Genomic DNA, 25,735 nt, shown 5'->3' on the forward strand with positions numbered 1-25,735 from the left:
ATTCACTTTCTTGCCTCACTGCTCAAAATTTTTTAATAATGCTTTGCCTTAACCAGTTCATTTAAAAGTAACTCTTCCATCACTACGCCCTTCCTTGTCTTATTCTCCAAAGCACTATGATTGTTTGAGTTTTAGTTTTGTCTCTGTCCCTTATCCTATGACTGTTTACCCATATTAAAATCTAAGGTCCGTGGTGGACTCCTGGTGCCCAGCACAGAACCTCACACACAGTAGGCACTCAGGTGTATTTCATGAGTGTATGTATGGTAGGCCCTGAGCTAGGTGCTGAGGACATGGTGCTGAGCAACAGTTGCCCCCACCCTCATGGAGTTCCTAATCGATGGGAAAGACAGAAATTAGTTTCAGTGTGGAAAGTGCTGTAGGAGAGGGCAGAATAGGGAACCAGAGCTTATTGAAGGCCATCAGCATAGGCTTCTCTGAGAAAGAATTTTGAGCTAAGGAGTGAAATAATACAGAGTATGAGCTTTGTGGCAGTTGTAAGGAGTGTTCCTGGGTGGTGGAGCACCTTTTCCAAAGGCTCAGTGGCAAGAGGGAGCCAGATTGACATTTTTAGTTCAGTGAATCGCAAGAAGCCATGCCCCTGGAGTGCCAGGGGACAAGGGAGAGGCGGCTGGGTGGCTGGGCAGCTGGGCAGGGCCTTGTCAAGCAGAGCCTTAGGCCATGTTACAGATTTTGCTCTTAGTGAGCTATCTAAAATACAGTACCAGTCACAGCCACAAAGGTTGGGCCATAACTCACACAATATGGTGACTTCACAGCACTTCCATCCAGCATAGAACTGTAATGATTAATGATGGAATCCATTCTTCATTGCCTGCAAATGGTAACCTGATAGCAAATGAGAGACCTCACATACAAAGAATACATGTTTAGTAAAAAGTTCATTTTTGTATTATATATTGGCAAGATTATAGTACTGTAATGCTTTTATTTTTAATAGTATACTTTATTTGCTGAAGTTCTGAAAATTTTTTTTAAGTACACTTGGAAGAAGCATTTATTTTTAGTTGTAAGATTAAAAAAGAAAGAACTCTTTAAAATGTACAGGATGGTTGTTTTTATTGCTAATTTCCCCCGGAAAGGTCAAGTTTTATAGAAGTGTATGGATAGAAAAAGTATCAGGGGCAATAAGGCAGAGTGGACAAAGCATAGGCCTCACTCTGATTTCCAGGGCCTGATTCTTACAAGCTGTGTGATGTTCACCAGTTACTTATCCATGCTTTCTGAGTGTGTTTCCTCCTGTGTAAAACGAAACTGAAATAGCACTTTCCTCATCCATCAATAGAAAGTCAAAGAGCTCCCTCCTCATAGAGGCCTGTTCACGATAGTTACTTCGTGTTAGGCCTCCCAGAATCAGTCAGGATGCACAAGATAATTATTAGTACAATACATAGCGCTGGCCTGGCACTTAGGAAGTGCTTAGTTAGCTAAATGGTAGCTCTTACCTACAAAAACAAAATAAAATTATTTGTTTTACTGGGTTTTGTACACAATTAATAGCCTTTTAGCTTATGCCTTCCAGAAGGAGACAAAAAACACACCTGTTTTTAGACCCTAAAAGCTTTCCAGAATTACTTTTTAGATGCATTTAACCCTTTAGGCCCATGAATCTCAACTTGAGTCTGTTAAAACTAATAATTCAGCAAGTGAAGGAGAGCCAAAGATACCTCAGTCTCATATTTTTGTCATGACTTCAGTGTGTTGATTCAGGCCCATGTTATGTGTGATAAATGGTTTATTAGCTACTTTCTCTGACTAGTGTTGGAATTCATCTGCTGCTTGACTACTTCCCAAGTAATTTTTTTTTTCTTTACTAAAATCAGCAAATCATTTGCGGCTTGGGGTTTTTCAGCAATAGGAATAGATTCATGTTAATATGCCTAGAGTCTCTTTCTCTGTCCTTTTTCAACAACATTTAATTCTAATCCGGGTGTTATAGACTGTATCCCCAGAACAGGCCAAGCTGTCTCATCCTTGACCTTCAAAAGATAGTGGGACCTTGGACTTACTCACCCTGTGTCAACTCATGGAGATAAGCAAGTTGTGTGCTTTAGGGTTTGAGCTAGTAGTGAATTCTAATTTATTTTTGAGTAAAACCAATGTGCAACTTAGAGGAAATACTTATATAGATTGGAGGTAATAGAAGAGTAAGAATTTGTGATCTGACTCGTGTGTTTTTTGGGACCCTTTACAAGGGGAAATAATCCAGAAACTACCTTTGTTGTGCAATCCCATGGTTGAGCTGCATGCACAATTTTTGACATTGGTGAATATTTTCTTCCCTGTATGGCTCATTCTTTCCTACATTTTCTGCTCTCTGTATAGATTTATTTTCTTCTCTTGTCTGTCCTCCTTCATGGTTTAGCTTAACAGAAGAGCAAACTTGGCTAGATGATAACCGCTGTCTACATAGCAAAGTCCAAACACCATGTCTGCAGGGTGGCGGTAGCTGGATGGTCTGCTGCTCTGTGCTTCTGTGCTTGTCGAGAAAGACATGGGTTCAAAATGCAGTGACCTGGTGTGGTCTTTGGAAAAGCAGAACCAATAGATAAACATAGATTAAGAGACTAAGTCCAGCTGAACATTTGGGTTTCCTTGTCATTTTATCTAAGCAGTTGTTTTCTTGCTCCTTAAGGCCTTGATCATTTTTCTTCCTCTTCTTCAAATTATACAGATTAATCTTCTTCTTTACTTATACTTAAAAAAAGTGAGTTTTTATAAATCCCTGCATAATTTGTGGTTCTAGAAGCACTTAATTATCCCTAAGTAGATAGTTTTCCCAGCCTTCATTTTTTTCTAGAATTTGTGAAAATGATAGAAAAATACAATACTGGTTAAGTTGGCTATTCTATATGTATTGATCAGAAGAGTTTCCCTGGATGACAGTTTAGAATTTTAGGAGAATGTTTTATTCTCCTCTGTTTTCCTGCAGTTCTTGTTGAAATTTGTTTGGTGAAACTCATTATCCCATGTTTTAGAAATGGCCCTAACCTTTCCTTTTCCTGAGAAATGAACATATTCCTCATTTGTTCTTGTCTCTGAGAACGAGTCATAGATCACAAAGATGCTTGAAATGTACGGCAGTAGCACTGAGTAGATTAAATTAGTCATTGTTGGGTGTCTGGGAGTCTTTTCCTGAATAACAGTGTTTCCACCATTTGTTTCTGTTACTGTTTTTTGGGGATGTTTTCCTTTGTCAACTCTGGGTGAAACTTCAGACTCTCCACTGCAAGAAAACTATTAGGAATATGTAAGAATGAAAAGTTATATCATGAATTCATAATTCAAATATGATGAGTTGCAAAACCCATTTCTTAGGAACTGGAAGTAACAAGGACATTTAACCATATTTTTCCTGCTTCACTAAAGGAATTCAATGCCAAAGTGTTCTTTCAAGAATAGAAAAATAAATACATAACCTCCCCCAGGGTTGGGAAATGCACTTACTCATATGAAGCAGGTTTCTTCCTGAAAGAGTAGCTTCTGTAGTCATTTTTCTTTTTTGCTCTAGCTATAAAAAAATCACTGTAATTTGTCTTAATACATTTTGCCCTAACATTTGTTTATTATAGTTAAAATCACAAATAAAAATGCTTTTCAGGTGCTCCTACATATTGGTGATGTTTGACCAAGTATTAGGGATTCATTTTTGTGGGTTTTAAATCATAATAATGATAAGAATAATTTGATATACATTTGATATCTCTCTTATGTGATGGGGGTAGGGTTTAGGGTTTAAAATTCTCATCCCCCAAATACCCCTTAACGTGAAAATGGATTAGCAATTCACTGCTTTAGCATTTGTGATGACATTTTAAACTAATATCTTTGCTTAGAGCCGAAGAAAAAGTAACTAAATAATGAGGCCATAAATCACATTTCTTGAACAAAGCCTTTTCTTCCTCTACTCCATCCCAATTCAGTGACTCCTAAGTGCACTGTTTGTTCTTTCTGTGAGCAAGCAGAGCCAGCTTAACAACGATATTCCCAAAATGAATGTCCCATCTGTACTGTGGTGTCCTTGTCTGGACACTGTATCAGGGGCTGATCAGCAGAAGGTCAAACAAACAGATTGACAGATTGTTTATATCTTTTCTTTGGCAACTTGTCTCCTGAGAGGAGGGGCTCCTTTCTCAGTGGAGAGGCTTCCTCAGGTCAGTCTGAGTAGGGTAAGTGCCCTAAGTGGTTTATTTCATTTCTTAGAATAATTTTACTTAATTATTTCAGAATAATTGTATTTATTTTTAATTCAGCTTATTCAGAAATTTTATCTTTTCAAAATTTTTACTTCCTGGATCCTCAGAATAATTTTTTAAATTCTCAGAACAATTTATTTCCAAGAATAATTTTTTAAAGTTCTATCAAATGTTAGATATTATCCACTTGAGATGTTGATTTGCATACATTCAGCATACAAGGATTTCCATTCAGTTTGTGATAACTCTGTTCTCTTCAGCCTATAGCTATAAATTAAATAAATTGTGGAATTTTGGTTCAGCCTAGATTAGGAGTTTTGAGGTTGAGCTATAGCCAAACACCAAATTAATTAAATGAAATATCGAAACTGCTCCTTTTCAAAAAAAATGTATGTGGTCTTTGCTGTCATTGAATCAGTCCTTTTGAGTATAACATTTCAGCATATTAATAATCGTATGTGTAAACATATTCATAACTCATAGCCTTTCTCTATAAATGTCAAAAATTTTGCTATGCCAGTCAGTTGAAGAGTTTTCTTTTTAAATAGGGCTCCCTCCCTAGTTATTACAAGGGCAGTGCTGTGGGAACGTGAGTCTGTGTTCCCTGTGCCCAGTTTTCAGATCATCTAATTGGGTAACTACAGTAACAAAAAATTTCACTGTGTTCCAAGTCTAAGAATGCCAATTCTAAAAAAGTATTTTTTTAAAAAATACATGCTTCTTACTATGCTGATGGACAGTGACTGCAATGGGGTGGCGGGGGGACTTGATAATATGGGTGAATGTTGTAACCCAAATGTTGCTTATGTGAAACCTTTGTAAGATTGTATATCAATGATGCTGTAAATAAATAAATAAATAAATTTATGCTTATTATAGAAAATTGGGAAGAAGCACATACAACCCGATGGAGAAAAATAATCACCTAGAAATAATCATGATAAAATTCTGGTACATTTTCTCTCTGTATTTTGCCTCTTTATTTTATATGGGTTTAATCATACTATAGATAGAACTCTAGGTTTTGGTTTTTTCATTCATGGTTATGAGAAATGTTCTCAAATTATTTACACTCTATGAAAACATTTTAACTGGTTTCATTAGTTTATAAATAAACCATCATGTCAGTATACCAAAATTTACTTAACAATATTCTTATTAAAGAATTCCTATTTTTCATTTTTAATTCTGTAAATAACACTCAAACCTCTGGACACAAGGATATTGTGTGAAAGAAGGAACTCCAAATGCAGAGGTGTATGTCTCTGGAATTTCACTTGGCTTCTGTCCATTTATAACATAAAGAATGGACTTAAAAAATTTTTTTAAATAAAAATTTCTCATATATTGTCAGATTGCCCCATATAAAGGTTATATCAGTTTATAATCCATCCAGTGTTTTAGGTATTTGTCTTTTTAAAACCATTATTATCAGTCGTTCTTTGATTATTGAGAGAATAGATTTCTTTTCTCTTTTTTTTTGCAATTGGACTTCATGTATTTTATTTTTGCTATTTTCTCCAGCTTTTTAGTTTGAGAAATTTCAAACCTATCAATAAGATGGCAACACTTTGTCATATTTGCTTTATTTCCTTCTTGCTGTGTTCATATGTTAACACACATGTGCACACAAATATGCATTCGTAATATATACATATATGAACATGTGTTATTTTTTTATTGTAGGAAATTTATGATATTAATATGGTCTTCAGGCTATAATCAGATTTCCCCAAATGTCCCAATAATGTCTCTTACAGTTGTTTATTTTTGTTTTTTTGATCCAAAATCCAGTTAAAATCATATATTGCATGTAGTCCTCATGATCTTCAGTCTCCTTTAATCTAGAACAGTTGCCCGGCCTGTTTTTGTTTTTCAAAACATTGACATTTTTTGTAGTGTTCAGACCAGTTGTTGTTTTTCAGTGTCCTTCAGTTTGGATTTGTCTCCCTCAAAAGATTCCGATTAAGGCTTTGTGACAGGAGTACAACACAGGTGTAATGTGTTCTCAGCAAATCACATTGAGAGGCACATGTGTTGGTTTGTTCCATTATGACTGGTGGTTTTTTTTTATGATTTAGTTAAATGGTAGCCTCAGATTTCTCCCTTGTAGCTTCCCCTTTGTAATTATTAAGTACTCTGGGGTAATCTTTGTGTAAGGATGTCATTTAAACTTTATGTATTGTCAAAACAGGCTGTAGAATTATTTTGAAAAGTTTAATTGGTTCCTTTTATTTTGTGAATTGTGTGCTTTTTGACTGGTTTCTTAGTATACTTTTATTATGATTAGTATTCATTTCTAACATTTAATGAATTGTTAGTTATTAGACACTAGATACCATACTGAAATCTTTGTAACAACTCTCTGAAATGCAGGTACCATTGGCCTCTTTGTTTTACAGAAGAAAGTGAAGCTTAACAAGATTAAGTCTGGGTTTGGGGTTTTGCAAATATTTGTCCCAATTTATTGTATACTTCATCATATAGTCTATTTTACTACACTACAGCTTTATGCTTTTCCATAGTAACTCTTTCATAGTACACTTTTACATATCAATTTATTCCATTATAGTTTCTGTCTTTGGTGTCCTGTTTAGAAGCTCCAAGTATTTGACCCATTAGGAATGAGTTTTGCTCAAATGCCTTGGCTGAGAAATGCTTGCTAAGTGAATGAGGGCCCAGATGTAAGCCTGCAGGACAGGATTCCCACCCTCCCACTGTGTCCACAGGTACGTGGAGTCATCCGCCTTTCCAGACAGACTTACTTGAGCTGTGAGAACAACACCCTCTCGGCTTAGGCTGTCCCCATCTTTCCCTGCCTCTATGTGATACATCCATTTCTGTCACCTTTGCTGGAAAAAGATATTATGTTACCTTTTTCTCACACCAGTCAGCTCTTTCTGGGATTGCTTCTAACCATAAAGAACTAACAGCTCTGTGTCATTTATGAATCTGGAGTACAAACTGTCTTATGTAAACTACTCTATGGACATGGCAGTCACCACTTTGCTGCCAAGCAGAGAAGGTGGGGGTTTCTTCTCCCTTCTGATGTTCTTGCTCTACCAGAGAATTGGCCCTTCATTCTGCTGATATTTATTACTAAGGGCCTCTGCAGGAAGAGGTCATTTTTTAATTTTATTTTTTATTCTTTTGTTTTTTGGAAGAGGTCATTCTTAAACTTCCACCAAATATCCCTAACACCTAAGGAGAGCAGATAGGAATGCTTAAGGGTGTTAGGGCGGGGTGGAAGGAGAGAGAAAGGAGGGTAATGCAAGTTGAAATTTCTCTTCAGTTTCATGTTTTATTTAAACCAGTCTCGCAAATTTAAAAAATTCCACTCCATAATACATCCATTTTATTTGAATATTAAAATGTTTTAAATTACCAGATCAATTATATAACTTTTCCTCCCTGATCTCCAGTAGAGTCCCAGCTCTGGGAAGTTAAGCCATGGTGGCTTATCGTAATTGCAAGCACAGAGCCATTTGGAAGCAGAGAGAAACAGCTGTTAGATATTCTCTCCTGGATAAATATCACTAGTGATGTAAAATGACTAAAACATGTTCCTCATCTTCAAAGAACTAGCTTGGGTATGTGTGATCAGAGGATAGGCACAAAGGCATGAGTTGTATATTCACTAGGTTCTGACTAGAGTTGCGTCATAACATTGTTAAACTTGTGTGAATTCAAGTTTACTTGTTTTGGGAAATTATTTTTTTTGATAGTGAGACCAGTTTGGCTTGTCACTCCAGTCAGTGAAAGTGTATGTCCGAGTGAGCTTGAGATGAAATGGGAGATATGGATCTGCTTTCCCTTGTGACTGTTAGTTCTCACATTGCACCTGCAGCCAGACTTCCTGATGAGGAGCCGTGTGTTCATACATGTGTGTACTCAATAACATGTCCTCACATGCAAGCTGTGAGTGTGCAAGAAACAGCAGTGTGTTCTGACACTGAAGGGAAAAACAGCTGTGTCAGACGCCAGTAAGGTGCCTCCAAAGGGAGTTTTCAAAGGTAATTCTGGCTAGAAGCAGTTTTCACCCTCAGTCTCCATGCTTCTGTTCCCCCCCCACACACACATGTGTGCACACATACATACACACACATGCACACTGTTGCAATGCCACGTGCTAGGTGCCTTCCCAGAAATTAGCTTTGGAAAGTGCCTCAACTCAAACAAGAAAACTGCTGCCCAGAGAGGGTCAGTGGCAGTCCAGTGGCAGAACTGTCCCACCCCAAAGTGCATACTCCCTCCTTCTACCATACCCTTCTGCTCATAAACTTTCATTAACATCTTTTAAATCATGAAGCAGTCAAACTTTAAGCAAATAATCCAAACAGCATTTAGTGAAGGCTTCCAGAGGACCAAGCTCAGCGTCTGCCTGTGATCTCTTGGCGACAGCAGTGAATTCCAGATGCCCTCTGGCTTGAGTGGGAGAAAGAATGGGCCCCAGTTGGCATGCATGTTGCTCCTTGTCTGTGACTTTCTTGGGCTACATTCAGGTAGCTACTTTCTAACACATGCATTCCCCAAGAGCATGTTTGTAGGGAGCAAATGTGTAAAGGGAGGCACCCAGCAGTGAGCTGGAGGGGACACATGACTCAGCATTCCAGCCACCCTCTGAGGGTTCGTACAGCTGCTGCATTAATAAAATGTGGCATGTTGCCTGGCAACCTGGGAGCAGGTGGGGGTTTTCCTACCTACTGTACCAAAAGAACTATATCAGCTCTTGGCTGACCGCTCAGGGTGGAGTAAAAGATGAACTTGGCTTTGCAAGCTGATTTTCTTGATTGTTTTTCATGCCCCGTCCTGCATTTTAACATTTGCCATCTTGTCTGTTCTCATTTGTCTTATCACTGAAAGGTAGAAGCTGGACAGTTTGACTCCCAAATCAACTGAACTGAAAACATGCTCTTTTTCATATTAGTCAGAATTATTTCATTTGTAATTCAAACCTGTGGACAGTTTCACTGAGTATGTTTTATAGCATCAGAGTTCACCGCCTTGCTACTGATTTTGATTCTGACAGAAGGATCCAGTAGTAGCCTCAAAAGCAAGCCCGGCTTGTTCTTTTCCTCTTGGTGAAGTCCTCTGATTGCGTGCTGTTGATAAGCTCACTGGAAAAACATGGTTTATGGAGCTTTACATCTGAGTCCCAGGGAAGTTACTGTCACATACTCATGTTTTTCTTCATTAAAATCACAACATAATACTATGCAACGGCAGGGTAATAAGTAAATTCACTCATTAAACAAACATACCTGAGTTTACAAACTTTAAAATGAGACTACTTAATGTTAGAGACCTTAGATGTAGGACTTAAGAGTATAATGTCAAGGATGGTAATATTTTTCTAGAGAAAAATAAATGTAGACAGTACTTTTTAAGGTCCACGAACACACCATTGTTAAGCATTCTATGTTCTATACAGATATGTGACTTTCAAAAGTTGTTCTTCAGTTTCCTAATTTGTGTTGAGTATTTTGACATTATAGGAAAACCTTGGCTCACTGGGAATTTTAAGATACAGTGTAATAAAACACTCCAAAATACTTTAAAATGTAACACTGTCACACTTGTCACTGTATTAACTTTTTTATGTAAATGTTTTTAAGTGTAAGACTTGATTATTAGGTCTAACCAGTTGATTTTGTGTTGGATGTCCAAATAGACAAGAAGATCTACATTAATTTCTCTTTAGGATGTGGAAAACAAAATAATTAGAACATCTTGAGACAGGGAAGCCGAACAATAACAATATCACTTTTTTTAAAAAAAGATCTTTCTTATACTCTGGCTGGTAAAGAATTTCACAGGTTTTTTTAAATGTGTAGGAATGGTGAAGACCTTGGTACTTCTCTGAAGTTCAAGAGTTGCCGCCTTCTAAACGCACTTACTCACCAGCTGGGAAGAGCTGCTTGCCCTGACACTCATGCAGGCATGCCCTCCCTGCCACCTTCCTCTCCCTGTCCCTCCTTCCTTGCTCTCTCCTTTCTTTCTCCCACTGTCCTGTGTATATATGTGTTTTACTTGAAAATGCCACTGAGTGTGCTTTGGCTGTTTTGCAGTGTAATGTGCTCACGTCATCCCTGAACACTGTCTGTAGGCCCAGCCACAGTGCAACAAACTTAGGGACAAAGTAAATAAAGAGGTGGAGTAGTCTCCTAAAATCACAATGTCTGTAGGGAAGTGGTTTCATAACTTAAAAGGAGAAAAATTACTCAAGTGTCGAATGAGTGTGTTAAATGCCAAGATGGAATGGGACTTCAAAATCGAATAATTCTTACTCACTTTTGTGCTGCCCTTTTGGGATATTTGGTCGTCTGCAGGGTGTTTAGTATGTGGTCTGCAGGGAATCCACCAATGAAGTAAATCCATCATTGGGCACATGGTCTCGGTAAAGGCAGAGTGAAACTGGTGTGGAAAATAAGACAAACTCCATCATTCTTTGTTTATTTTCCCTTTGGAAAAGTATGATTTTCTCTGTATACTTTTCTGAAGTCAGTCATTGCTAATTATAACAGATACATTTGGTTGTCCCAAGGCAACCTATAGGTTGAAGAGCAGATTTCATCCCTTTTTTATTAACTGATTTTTCTCTCCACAGAGGGGAGGCACAGAGGCTGGCCTACATGTTGAGTGAGGTTGTGTTGGCAATTTTTCAAACCTCTTTAGTGGTGACAGATCCTATGTGGGGTGTTCCGGAGACTCCGAGGAGACGAGCTGATGTTTGACATAGATTTTGGCATGTTCCACACCTGTAGACAGGTTACAAGGGTGGGGGATGGGGAGGAGGTGAAAGGCAGGGACAGGAAGAACTCTCCTGTTCTTGGGTAGCATCACGGTGCCGTGACAGGAGACTGATAGGGTGACAAGTGGTTAAAGGGAACTAGAGACAGAGTTGTCCACCTTAGAGTTTATGTGGTCTTTTTGTGACTCCCTCAGAACGTTGTGAGAGGCGCCTGTGGTGACGAGACCCTCCCTCCCAAAGGGAACGACTTACCTTGCAGGTGAGATAGCTCAGCCCTGCCTGGCTGATGAGGGCCTGCCATTCTCCTCTCTCCAGGTCCCCTCATTTCTTCCTGGGTGTCACTTGGTTAATGAATAGGCAGAGTCATGAGGTGTAAGTAAATTATTTCATTAAATGAAAACTGCATCAAAATATCCACAGAGAGACATTTAATGACCATGTAACTGCTGCAGCCAAGCATCTCCCAGACCTGGTCAGCTTACAAACAAAGAGACTTTAAGCTTTTCTACTATTGAAACCTTTCAGTCTGAAGGTGCGCTGTTCTGTCGGGCTTTGTGCAGACCAGGCTCTGGGAAGCAGAGAAAAGCTCCATCAGTTAGCACTTATGCACCATCAGAATAGCACTAATGTCATGGCAGATTTGACACTTCAGAAATAGCTCCACAAACTGCCAAGGTTAAGTAGTCCAAGAATATGGTCTTGGTGTGTGTGCTGTATGTTTATATTTGGTGTAATTTGTGTCTGGCATCTGAAGCGTCATTAGGGAGAACTAGTCCAGAGTAAAGAACTCAACTCTGACTGGACCCAGCCACTACCACCAGCCCACAGTTCAGTGACATGCAGGCTCTGGTTGGTAAATATGTTGTGTCCTCAAAGTTTTTTTGTTGATTAACCTTTAGAACACAAAGTTCATTGTTGCACAGAAATGCCGTTTTGAATGGTGGGTGTCTGAGCTGTGGCATGTTTGAAGCTTTGGGTCAGGGCCCATTTAGTGGGTCAGGAAAGCAATGCTGGTTGACACCAATATAAAACAAGAAGGGAGAAAGAAACAGAATAGAAAACATCAGGGCAGGTTTCCTGCAGTAAAGGTAGGTATTATTTGGTGATACTGTTAGGGCTGAAAGCCTATTACACACAGTATGCTGCTATTTGAGCGTGAAAGGCCTTCATGTCAGGGGACATGTCAGCGATGGGTTCAGTCTGGCCATTTACCACCATCTAGCACTGTGACATCAGGCAAGTGACTTAATCTATCTGGAGCTCCATTTTGTTGTATTCAAAGTAGGGCTGTTTTGTAAAGGTAAGATTAGAGATGAAGGAGAACGTGCTAAGATTAGTAAATTAGGATGTTTCAGAATATAGGATAATATACCAGGGTTAGAGCTAATGCAGCACATGGTACCTGGTAACTTCTCTATAAGCCATGATTATTATTTATCTGTATTCCATTCCTTTGTTATATGTACAGAAGCAGACATCAAAGATATTGTCGTAAAATAGCATAACTAAAGCATATGTACTATTTAACCTTCCTAGAGTAGAGTTTATTCAGTGTTCTTGATGTTTAGGATCTGCCATTTCACATAATCCAGGAGATCTTTGAGTTTTACTTTAAATTGTTCCTGTGTAGTTGAGACATTAATTTTCTCCCATGAAGTAGGAAGAATGTTGTAAATTGCCTAGGTCTTTCAGCTGTCTGTCAAGTTCTTTAAGACTGTTAATGATGGAATTGCTTCCCAACTCCTATTTTAGGTTATGTGTTTTGTCTTTCAAAAAAAAGGTAGCTTTAATTTGCATCTCTGATGATTAGCAATGTGGAGCATCTTTTCATGTGCCTGTTGGCCATCTGAATTTCTTCTTTGGAGAAGTGTCTCTTTTTAAAGTAAACTCTTAATTCTAAACTTTCTTGGAGCTCCACACTTCCATTTGTCTCCATCATGAAATTCCTTCTTCCCTTCTGCATATCACTATCCCATCTTTTAAGGAGCTATGTCAGCACTTGGGAAAACCTTTGTTTTGTTTGGCTTGGGTTTAGAGCAGCTGCTTTGTGGACAGCTTTGAGGGGTAGGGTGAAATCGTTGTTGAAAGCATGACATCAGAGGCAGGAAGGCTGGGATTCACCTCCATCTCCACCAATTAGTTATTTTGCTCTTGTGCTCTCCCTTATCCCAAAGCCCATCCATTGACTTCTTTGCAACAGTGTGAAAATCTGCTGAACTTCTTCCATCTTTTCAAAAGAGCTCCCAAGATCCCAGTTTGCCTTTGCTTCTAATTACTGCCTCCCTTCTACAAACTCAAGCTCTCTCCATCCATTGCTTTCACCCTTGTTTCTTCTTGCCCTCGTCTAGTTGTGGTCTCCTCTCACCACTGAACTGGCCCTTAAGAAGGTTCCCAATGACCTGGTGCCATAAACTAGCGGACCCTCTCCTCTGGCCTGGCCGCTCAGCATGCTGACGCTCTCTTCCTTCTTAAATTCCATGTACCGTCCTTTCTAGGGTAGCCCTCCTCCTTTCCAGCCTGTGGCTTCCCTCTGCGTGATGATTAAAGGTTGGTGTCCTCAGAGTGCCCTTATGACTGCTTTTCTACTCTGTACCTTTCCTGTGCGTGTTTCTCTCCTTCCTTTCAGTCACAGGGACCTTGTAGAAACACCTCTGACCATGCGCTGCTCTGACTAAAAGCCCTGGTTCTAGCTTCACCACGGCCTCTGCTGCCCTTCAGATCTCTGCCATTATATGGTCTCTTTCAGTTCCCCAGTCAAGACTACTGTATGTCCTCACTCAGAGAGTGTGCCTGGGCATTCCTTCTGCCTGGAGCCCAGTTCCCCACCCCAGTATTTTGTACCCTGTCTACTCTCCAGCCCACAAGTCTGAGCAAAGACTCGAATGCCTTTTCTTTAGAGAAACGGTCCCTTTCTTCAGCTTAACTAGCTCCCTACTGGACATTCCAGAACACTTCCCTTTTTCTAGCCCTCAGCACACGTGTGGGGCTATGCACACTCTCTCTCCCCAATGAATACAGGGCTGGGTCTCCTATTCCACCTTGTTCCCCACATGCCTAGGTTTAGAAGATGGCGTGTTTGTTTATGAATGAATGGATAGATGAATGAATGAACAAATGAGAATTTAATGCATCAGTGTGTTTATAAACTGATGGCTGGATGACTAAATGAACAAATGACTAATTACTCTGGCTTGTACAGCAGTTAGCATGGTACTTATATAAGTAAGTGCTCAATAAATGGTAGCTTTATTTTTCATCAACTTTTCAACTAGGAACCATGAAAAGAAAAAGAAAAAACAAATACCACCAGGCTGGCTAATGGAAGCTATATTCCTTAGTGACATTATTAACTAAATGCTAAGGCAGTTGGCATAGGCCCTGGGAACTTAGCACTTAAATAGCACCCACCTCCCTCTTGGTCAGCCTTTCATTATCTCATATTTATTATTTATTTGCCTTCCCTCATGCCCCTCCTCATTTTAAAACCATCCTTTTTCACATAGATGCATGCCTGTCTGGTGTTACCCTACCGATCAGTTCCTTTACGTCTTTCTCTTGACTGTGGGCTTCTTCAGAGAGGGGAGTGTCTCTTCCCTTCTGCCATACCCCAGTGCCAGCACAGTCCTAGCACCAGTGTTTGTTGAATGAATGAATGTGATGAGTGTTTCAGAAACAGACTGTGGTGTTGTCAGAAGAGTTAGTGAAAAGTAATTGACTTATTCTGGCCTCAGTACAATTTTGAAAAATTACACTTCAGATTTTTTGATTTTATACTTGTTGAGTATGGTTGGTATATTAGTTTCTATATTTTCCATTTTAGTTCCACGTTTTTGCATGGGAAAGGCTTTGCTCGATTACATCCAAATTCTAAATGATAGTGGTATTCCATGAGCTGTTGCAGGCCACCCATGCTTCTAGCACACCGAGGTGTTGTGTGCTACAGCTTGCTGGATCTCTATCAGTGTAGAATGTCTTGCACTGGCCTAGGCACAGTTCTTTTTGTCTGAACTATTTGTTTTGTAAGCTGACTGCAATACCTCACTAATTAGGCATCTACTAAGTGGCAGGCCCTATGCTAAAAGCTTTACATACATACTTTCTGCTCTTCCTAACATCTTCATAAGATGGGAAGTTATGCCCGTTTTATGGATAAAGAAACAGAAGCCCAGGGAGGCAGGTGACTTTATGCAAGTTAAGATTTAGGCAGGATTTGAATGCAGGTCTCCATGGGCTCAGAACCTGCAGTTTTCCAACTTGACTTTGTCGCCTCCCTTTAAATAGGTTTTAAGTAAATGTCACTGTATCTTACACGTCAGCCTCTGTCCATTTTGTCAAGAGTGTTTTTCTTGCCACTTTCTTGGCCTTAGAGAACTGTGAGGGAAGTGAGGCATACAAACAGTGAACAGAATGAGTGTCCATGTGTGTTTATCTAATTGTGGAGGTGGTGTGGAGAGAGCATGAAGTGGTTGACATGACTTGTAGGTGGCAGAACCAGGACTCAACGCTCTTGCTCACTGTGTGCCAGTTGAGTTTTCTCTCAGCTTTATCAGTGATTGGGGATGACAGTGCCCACCTTCCTGGGAGTAAGGAACCTGTGAGGGAGGATGTGTGGGAGACGTTTTAAAGACTCAGCTGCTCTTGCTGTCACACTGTGTGCTCACCCTATAAGTGTGGTCACCTGAACCTGCTTCCTTTTCCTTAACTCGTTTCCTTTGCTGAGTGCCTCCTGTGTGTTAGACGCTGAGATGGAGCTGGTGGAGAAGCAGCAGTAAAGGAGTCAGCCCCCTTGCCCCCTGCTTCACTATTTCCATTTGTCCTCTTCATAGAATGTGGGTCTCTTTGATGTACTTCAAAAAAAAATAATTACCCTTTGTTGGAGAAGTACCAAATATGAAAGGAAGAGCAAGGGACAAAGGTCACAGGCCCTGGGTCCTAAGCATGAGAAGAGGCAAGTCAGCCGGCCTTGCCGAGTCTCCACTGCTGATGGCACTTCTTTCCTGGTGTTGTGAGGCTCAGGTATGGCTGTGCACAATTGCTGCTCAAGGGAGCCAGCTTTTCAGAGCCCAGCCAGCTTCTCTTATTTCTAGTCCACTCGATCCAGCTTCAATGTGGAACTTTAACCAAAGATTTTCTGTATATGTATCCTTGTTCTGGCTTTTTCCTCTTGAATAAAAACAGGCTGCCAATAGATATAAAGCTGTCTTTCTTCCTCCTTTCCTTCCATAATCTTAGATTAAATTCCTACAAAATCCCAGGCACTACCAAGATGAGGAGGGTATAGTATAATCTTTTCCCTCAAAGAGCACCTGGCTCTATCGGGTAGATGCGGAAAGAGGGCATGAGTTGAAGTGAGCATCAGACCCAGCTAGGCTATTCCCAAGGGCCCTGGAGGGCACACTGGCAGGACTTTATCTTCAAGACTAGAGAATGGATTGTGTCAAGAGGAAAAGGGTGGACTTGAGAGGGTAAAGCCAAGGGCTCTCGTTTTTTGAGCTGCCCACTTTCACCTATTCGAGCACACATACTACAGCATGTGTCTGTCAGGCCCCCAGGTCCTCAGGTGCCCTAGTGTCTGCATAGCTCTTGGATGAGTTGAGGAGAAATATTCATCATCATTTTTTTTAACACAAAAAAATATTCATAGTGACCATTAGGGTTGGGTGTGTTTGTTTTATTTTGTTTTGTTTTTATCTCCTTTCTTTAAAGAGTGTGCAGTTTGCTGTCCTGTAGAATCCACAATAAAACCCTCCATTCCCTATCTCATCAAAGTGGAGAAGCAATCAATGTTTTATAAATCCAAACCTGATCAAAATTACATGGGATATGAGAAAACTTTTGTATGCAGTGTGTTCATATTTAAATAAACCAGCAGATACAAAACTACATTTGGTGTCATCCTGGCATGGGGTGAAAAGCCAAAATGACGGCACTGTAGTGACAGCTCTGGGCTGGCAGCCAAAGGAGGAGCAGGGAGAGGCCATCGTGAGGACGTCAGAGGTGGGCAGCGTTAAAGCACACATGACATACAGGAGTCAGGTCTGGGTCTGCGGAGCCAGCAGAGGTCACACTGTTTGTGGTGGGATAACATACTAGGTTGTGATACAGAGATTCCTTCTGCTGTTCACACAAAACTGCTGTGTGGAGAGACTGACAGACTGTGGTTCTCTTGCAGACAGATGTATATGCCTGTGTTAACTCTAAATGACACAGTTTGGGACCCTTCCAGTGCACGTGGTGTCACCAAAAAGAACGTAGGCTTTGGTTTGGATCCAGCCCAAACACTCAAAATCTCTGGGACCTTGGGCTAGTCCCTCCTTCTGAGACTCAATTTCCGTAGTTTACAGGGTTTTTCATGCCTGGCGAAGTTAGTAGCCCATAAAAATTTCTTTTTCTGTAACCATTGGACTAGTAACAGTATAGGTAATTCCCTTCGAAATTGAGAACTTGATGTTGGCTGAGGATAGCCATTGTCAAAAACGCGGGACTAAATGGTGTGTAACTGCTTCAGCAGTGCCTTAGTGCTCCCCCCACCTATTCCTAGCACTTGTTGCAATAAACTGATTTCAATGTCTGATAAGCAGACTCCACAAATGTTTGTAGCTCCCGAGTAAGGTTTGGGAAGTCTGGCGTCTCAGCAGCAGCCCTCGTTTACAGCACATGGCCCGTTTGGGGGCACCTCCACATCACCAGAGCCATTGAAACCGGGGTAACTTTTACCCAACTTAGTTTGTATTGGAAAGGCCCTTAGTATTTGCACAGGGTAAACAACAGAAAACCAAAACAATTTGTTTGCTTATAATGTCATGAACATCTGTGAAACCACCCCTCAACCAGAGAACTAAAATATTGCCAATAAGTTACATCTCTGTTGTTCTGGCATCCCATCCTCCTGATCCACTGCCTAGGGCAGCTACTCTTCCCAAAAGCTGTGCTGATCATTTTCTTGCTTTTTTGCTCTCTTTTACATGTGCATACACCGTCCTGGATATATCTCTGTTGGTTTGTTTTTTTGTTTAATATTGTTTTTGAACATAATAAGGTATCACTACAAACAGATTTCGTGAACTTACATTTTTCACTTGCCATTACATTACTAAAATCCGTCCATCTTACTGTCTGTAGCAGTAGTTTATGACTAGTTACACAATATTCCATTGTGGGAATACACCACAACTGATCCACTCACCTGTTGATGGAGATGTTTCTTTCTTTCCATCTCCCTCCCTCTTCTCGTCTCTCTCTCTCCCCTTTTTTTGGCTGTCATAAACAGTGTGTGCTTTAAAAAAAAAAATCTTGTAGTTATCTCTTAATACGTAGGTATTAATATATATCTAGGTGTGGAATTGCAGGATCAGTGGATCAGCTTTAAATGAGTACACTTGTTTTCCAAAGTGGCAGTACCAGTGGAGATCCCATTGCTTCCTGTCCTCCCAATTGTTAGTATTAGCAATCTTTTTAATTTTGCTAGTGAAATAGATACAAAATGGAATTTTTTTGTGGTTGTAATTTGCCTTTGTCTTGGGTTAAGCATCCTTTTATATGACGATTATTGGCATTACATGCTTCCTTTTCTGTGAAGCGTCTGCATGCGTTTCATGTCTTTTGCCCAGTTTTCTGTTGGGTGTTTTCTAACTGATTTGTAAGCGTCTTTGTATATTCTGGTGCTAATCCTCCATCAGCTGCATGTGTTATAAATATCCTCTCCCAGTTTGTAGATTGCCTTCACTCTCTTTAAAGTGTCTTCTGATGGACAAAAGTTTTAATATTAATGTAGCCAAACTTATCTTTTTTTATGCTTAACATTTTTTGTATCTTTGTAAATTCTTTCCTACTTCAAGCTCAGAAAGATATTCACTTATATTTTCTTTTTAAGTTCTGAAAGTTTGTTTTTGACATTTAGGTTCTTCATCCATCTGGAGTTGATATTTCAGCCTGGTGTAAGAAAGAATCCAATTTCATTTTTTTCCTATGGATAAACAGTTTTTCCAACTTTTTCTTTTCTGCACTTTCTGTTACGCTGTCTCTGTCAAAAACCAAAGCTTCACAGATGCAGCTATTTCTAGGCTTTTCTGCACCATTGGTCTCTGTATCTTTCCCCATGACTAGATTGTCTCCATTACTTTAGTTTTACAGTAAGCTTCTTTATCTAGTGGGGCAAGTCTCCCTTCCTCACTCTGCTTCAGAAATGTCTGGGCTTTTGTTGCTCTGTTTATTCTTCATTTAAATTTTGGAGTTAACTTTTTAAATTCCACAGAATAATTGAGGTGTAATTTATATTTAGTGAAATTACCTTCTTTGTTGTGTAGTTCTGTGTCTCAGCAAACACATATATAGTCATGTAACTACTACCACAGTCAAGGTACAGAACAGCTCCATCACCCCCAGAATTCCCTCATCCCCTTTAGTTGATCTTGTCCTATCCCTGGCTACTACTGCTTTGTTGCTAGTAGAGATTTTTTTTTATTTCATTTAAAAAATTTTGTCAATGTTTTATTAAAATGTTTTTTTTTGTTTTTTTTGTTTTTTTTACTGGAGTAGCATTAAATCTATAGATCAACTTAGGAAGGAGTCTACATCTTAAGTTGTCTTGTCCGTAAACATAATGTATGTATCAACTTTGTTGGAGATAGTGGAAAGTTTCTTTGCTTCATAATAGTGGAAAGTTCTTAATTTTTAGAAAAAATCTAAACATTTTAAGTAATTCTTGGAAATTCCTGGTAAAGGAGGCATTTTATGACAATTGTCGAATCTAAATAAATACACAAATATGTGGCAGACGTGGCAATATCACATTAAAAACAAAAAAAAATCATGTATTAGTTCCAAACCAGCTTTGTTGCTTGCTTACTAGGCCTTAGACAAGCTGCTTAGCTTCCCTGATGCTCAGTCTCCTATCTGTATGGTAGCCAGAACATTCCTTCCTCATGGGGTTGTTGTGAAGAATAAATGCTGTAATGTGTGCAGAGAGAGTGTCAAGTAATGAAGCCATGAGTAGATGAGACTATTGTGTGAAAGAAACTGCTCTTCCTCACCTACATGGAAACAAGGAGGGCTTTCAATGTGTTTGGTTCCCCAGTGGCTTTAACAAAGCGGTCCAACTGAAAGATGGCCTGGAGTCATCTCCCTGACAAATTTGGAAAAGGTTAGTGTTACCATGCAGCCTGCTACATGCTGCTGCTGACAGGGGGCTGGAATCACTGGAGGACACAGCTGACAGCCAATTCATTTTGCTGATTCATCCATTAGAGGGGTGGCTTTGAGCCAGAGCTTGGCTTCTAGATTAAAGGCCGAGAGCTGCAAAGCTGCTGGGGCTTGAAGGAATGCTGGTAAATTATTACCATGTGAAGGCCAGCAGTGAAAAGTGGATTGTTACTTGTTTCCCCTTTTAAGAGATCCTAATTCCAAATGTGCTCAAATAAATTCCCCCACATGGACAGGGAGTTGTTTGTAACATTTGTCCCTGGGGCCAAGAGCGGAATTATTGGAAACAGTCAGATACTGCTAAATAGATCATCTTGGCTCCCTTATGACCCTCTCATCACCTTTGCTTTCAGGGGGAATGTTGACTCAAGCCTCCTCTTTCACTTGGTAGTCCAAGTTAAACTTGAGAGAGGGGTTATAGCATATGTCATCCCTTTGGGGCACGCTTGCAAAATAAACCTGCCAGAATAAGGAATGAAACTTTAAGGGGAAAATCCAGGAAGTGTTCGTTGACCAATATCAGTGTAAAGTAATGATGGTAGAATCTATGGGGTCTCAGTAGTGTCCCATTGCTAGACTAACCTGTTTTAGTAGTTGGTCTCAAGCTTATAGGGAAATCCACTCTATGTGAAGCTGGAATGTGACAGGGTAAACTTGAGAGGGTGGAAATTGTCTTGTTTTACCAAATTTGTATCACAGTCCTGCAACAGCCACTCAGTGAGCAATTGCTGGGTGGAAGCATGGATGGCTGGTATTTGTTGCATACATAAATTGTTGGGTGGTCAGATAAATGAGTGAAAAAGTCAGAAACGTGGCCCATTGGAAGCAAGAAGAGTAACTGTGCTGAGGAATAAAAACTTCAAGAAAGGATCCTATTTCTGTGGTTCTCTGATAAGTCTCTCTTATCAATAGCACATCTCCAGAACTGGATGCTTGTGAGGGAGGCAGAGCATGCTGTTTTGAGCTCATATTTCAGTAACTCACTCCACTTCTTTGGGAGACTTTGAATAAAAGTTCTTTAATACTCTGAGGGATTTTTCCCCCTTTTTTCCTCTTTAAAGTGAATATTTGAAAAGTACAGCAAACCCCTTAGTAAAAATGTGTGGTTTTTAAAGAATGGGGTTTTGTTTTGTTTTGTTTTGTTGTTGTTGTTTTATTTTGCTTTGCTGTTCGGATGCTAAACATTCAGGACATGACATTCTGTAAACCAATTCTGTGCTGACAAGTTTTAGGTAAATCTGGTCCACTTGGGGTGAAGATTAAAAGAGTCAAGTGTTGAAAATATGGAGTATTTGCCTCTCATACAGTTATCCATCCTTCCCTCTTATTTACGGTACCTAATATACTGGACTTTCTTGTCCAGCTCTGATGTGCTCAAAGACTGCATACTCATCACCACTTGCTGCATTCTTTCATGCATTCATTCACGTAATATTTACTGACAACTAATCTGTACCAAGAATTAGGAGTATACAGACTCTTTTTCAGATGTCATAGTGCTTTTGCAGCCACCCAGGTACCAAGTCTGCTCCTTAGATCCCCAGCTGGCATGGCTTGGCTCCCACTGTCTCACTGCCAGTGTGGGTAATAAATTTGTGATAGTGGGTAAGGAGAGTATATGCTCAAACTTCAGAACCCAGACCCAGAGAATGGGTGCCCATCCACCCACAGGGCTTCCTCCTTGGGTCCTCACTCCCCATGCTAATAGCATGCTCCATCGGCCAGCCTCAGAGGAGGGGGCAGCAAGGGGTTACAGAAAAACTGACCTGGCCTTAGTCAAGCATTAACACCGAGGAGGGAATAAGCTCCGGCCTTCAAGTACTCCTGTGAGCCAGAGGTACATTACAGAGATTAGCAGTCTTTAAGAGCAGAAGGAGAAGAAGCATGTCTCAAGTTTGTGGGGATACCTTGAATTTGCAGAGTCTAAAGTGAGGTTCAGAGTAGAAAGAAGGGCTCTGGTCTTAGGGTTGGAGCAACCTAGTTTTACATCTCAGCACTGTCACCAAACTCTGATGTAGCATGTGGTAATCACCTGACCACTGTGTCCCTGCTTTGTCATCAGTAAAGACAAACACTCTGTTGCAAATACACCGTGAAGATTAGACACCACATGTGCAGACCTGGGCACAATCGTATGGTAGACCTTCAGTATTTGACACAGCGATCAGCACTGTTGCCATTAACTGCTTTAGTTGTCATTTTTATTTTAGCAAAATAAGTGAGGGTTTACAGTTTTCCCTTGGTGGTTTGCTTTTGTTATGTTTTGTTTTCTTACCCTGAAAAGAATAATTTTCAAGCAGTAATATTACCTGAAAATATTTGGAAAATCAGTATTTTTCTTGCCTCATTGTGGTTCTTTGTAGTTTACAGAGCATATTCACACTGTAAGGGAGGTTAGGGAGCAGTGACTCTTTCTTCTGGATGAGAAAACAGACTCGGAGAGCCTATGGGACATCCCCGAGGCCACTTGGCTTCTAATGACAGAGCCAGGTAGGAGCTCATGCTGAACCCAGGGCTCCTCTGACTACCTCACGCCTTGTTAAAAGTGACACCTCTGGGGCCAGACTCTTTCATAAGGACCTTTTTCTTTTCCTTGTAGCTGTCAATACCAGCAAATACGCAGAAAGCTATCGGATCCAGACCTATGCTGACTATGTGGGGAAAAAACATGAGGAGAAGCAGATCAAGAGAAAGTGGACAGAAGATAATTGGAAGGAAGTTGAGAGAAAGCAGTTAAACACTAAGTGCATATCCTATGCTCTGCAGAACCACTATTACCGCACCAATAGGTAAGAGTTCTTGGGTGTTGATTTAAAAGGGCAGAGTTATTGTAGAAAAAGCTTTTTTTGTCACCTCTTACAGGATTGTAAGTAATAAATCTGACTTTTGAGAAAAACTTTTCCACCTTACACATAATATCAGAAGTTAACTATTACCTTAATTCCTTCTGTGCTGTAGAGACCACAGCTGTTTCAGTTAACACTCACAAAACCCCATTGGGGAGACAGGGTACATCTTATCCCCAGCTTACCAGTGAGGAAACAGGTTCTCTGATTTGCCCACCAGGATCCCTTTCTTTTCTCAGTCTGCCGTGTTTCTTCTGACTGGGCTTCTGCACTCCTTTTAGATCCCATGTAGACACTGAACCACATGCCTACTGTAGAAAGAGAACTTGATGCATACTTCCTTAATTACCCGTAATCCTGCCTTCAGGTGATGAATACCATTAACATCTTGGTATCCTTTTGAAACTACAAAACATAGGTATAGAAAACAGGGAAAGAGTTCATTATAGAAAATTGTGAAGATTAGAAAAGTGTGAATTAACAGAAGAAAAAAAATCAGCCGTATTCCTACCACTACTAGTGACAGAGAAACAGTCACTGTTAGTATTTTGGATTGCCATCCAGACTTTTTAAATGGCTTTTTAGAGATTTTTTAAATTGAGCTATAATGTACTATAAAATGTACATATCTAAAATGTTTAGTTGAAAGACTTTTAACAGTTATATACATCCATGTAACCACTATCAATCCAAGATAGAGAACATTTCTCCCCCCGCCAAATTTCCTGTTCCCTCCTTTCAAGCAACCCTATGCCCCTACTGCACTGAGCAACTATTTCTAATTTCTGTTACTTTGGATTAATTTTTATTATTTTTGGAGTTTATAAAAAGTGGAACCATATGGTATTGTTGCGCTTCTTTCACTCACCATGTTATAGAAACTTATTCTTGATACTGTGTGTATCAGGAGTTCATTATTTTTTATTGTTCAGTAGTATTGCATAAGTATGCATTTATTTGTTCTCTGTTGAACATTTGTGTTATTTCCAGTTTGGGACTATTATAAATAAAACTGCTATGAACATTTCTGTAAAAAATTTCTTGTGAGCACATGTTTTCATCCTCCTGAGTAAATTTCTATGAATGGAATTGTTGGTACTTAGGGTAGGTATGTTAAAATTTACAAGCACAGCCAAATAGTCCTTCAAACTAGAAGTGCCATCTTATACTCCACCAGTATTATATGAAAGTTTCAGTTACTCTACATCCTTGGCAATATTTAGTGCTGTCAGTCTTTTTTATTTTAGCCATTGTAGAGAACATACAGTTATACTGAATTGTGGTTTTATTTTGCATTTCTTTGATGACTAATGTTGACCACCTTTTTTGTGTGCTTATTGACTGTTTAGATACCTTCTTTTTGGAGTAGATATTTAAGTCCGTTGCCCATTGCTAATTGTATTGTTTGCCTTTTTACTATTGCTTTGTAGAAGTTCTTTTTGTATTCTGGATGCACATCCGTTGTCAGATATATGTTCTACAGATGTATTTTTTCAAGCCTGGGGTTGCATATTCATTTTATTAGTGATGTTTTTTGGTGAGCAGATATTTTTTATTTTGATGAAGTCCGGTTTGCAGTTTTTTTTCTTTTATGGTTATTGGGGTTTTTCCCTGCCAGAAAATCTTTGCCTACCCTTAGGATGCAATGATTTTCTTCTAGGTTTGTAGTTGTAGCTTTTATGTTTAAGTCATGACCCATTTCAACTTAATTTTATATATAGAATGAGATAGGAGTCAGGGTTTAGTTTTTTCTATTTGGATATTCACTTGTTCTAGCGATGTTTGTTAAAAAGACTTGTCTTTCCTCTTTGGATTGGCTTGGCACTTCTGTCAAAAATAAATTGACCATGTATATCTAGGATTATTTCTGGACTCTTCTACTTGACCCATTTTTATGCCAGTACTACACTTTCTTATTTCTGTAACTTTATGGTAAGTCTTAAAATCAGATAGCATAAACACTCCAACATTGTTCTTTTTTGTCATATTGCTTTGGCTATTCTAGATTCTTTGTGTTCCACATACATTTTAGAACCATCTTGTCTGTTTCTTCACTAGTTTTTCCTGTAGAAGTCTTATATGTCTTATATTAATTTTCTTACTAAATATTTTATATTATTGATGCTATTTAACAGGAACTGTTTCTTAAATTTCATTTTCAGATTGTTTGCTGCTTTGATGTAGACATATAAATAATTGTTGTATATTGACCTACCCTGCAACTGTTTAATGTCAGGACTATGCTGACCTCATAAAACTGGTTATTCGAAAGTTCCTCTCTGTTATTTTCTGACAGTGTGTGTAGGATTTTTCTTAAATATTTGGTAGGGTTTACCTGTGAAGACATCTGGGCGTAAAGTTTTTTTTTGTGGAATGGATTTTGATTATGAATGCAATTTCTTTACTAGATACTGAACTATTTAGATTTTCTGTTTCTTCCTGTATCACTTTTAGTAATTTGTGTTTTTCAAGGAATACTTCATTTCAAGTTGTCAAATTCATTAGCATAAAACTATTAGTTCAAAATAATCCCTTATAATTTTAGTATTCATAGAATCTATAATTATGCCCCTTTAAAAATTCCTTTTATTGGTAATTTGTTTCTTCTCTTTTTTTCTTGCATGGTGTTTATCAATTATTTCTATGACTCAGTTTTTAACCTTTTTGGTTTTTCATTTGTTTATCCTCTTGTTCTTATTTCTTTTCTTCTAGCTATTTTG

General features: G+C 39.3%; 1 protein-coding gene across 7 annotated transcripts in view; it reads left to right on the forward strand.

Moving 5' to 3' along the window:
* The window catches only part of PARN (poly(A)-specific ribonuclease), a 188,574-nt gene that overhangs the window by 124,038 nt on the left and 38,801 nt on the right, over positions 1 to 25,735 (forward strand). For 5 of the 7 annotated variants that reach the window (XM_036917868.2, XM_036917873.2, XM_036917871.2 and 2 more), the window contains one exon: positions 22,769 to 22,958. In XM_036917868.2, the coding sequence (XP_036773763.1) occupies positions 22,769 to 22,958 (190 nt within the window). Of the gene's footprint in view, positions 1 to 4,140; positions 4,191 to 22,768; positions 22,959 to 25,735 lie in introns of all 7 variants that reach the window. The other 2 variants (XR_008992103.1, XR_008992104.1) reach the window with 2 other exon arrangements.

The sequence above is a fragment of the Manis pentadactyla genome, chromosome 10 (genome assembly GCF_030020395.1).
Source record: "Manis pentadactyla isolate mManPen7 chromosome 10, mManPen7.hap1, whole genome shotgun sequence".
In the NCBI taxonomy this organism is placed as follows: Eukaryota; Metazoa; Chordata; class Mammalia; order Pholidota; family Manidae; genus Manis; species Manis pentadactyla.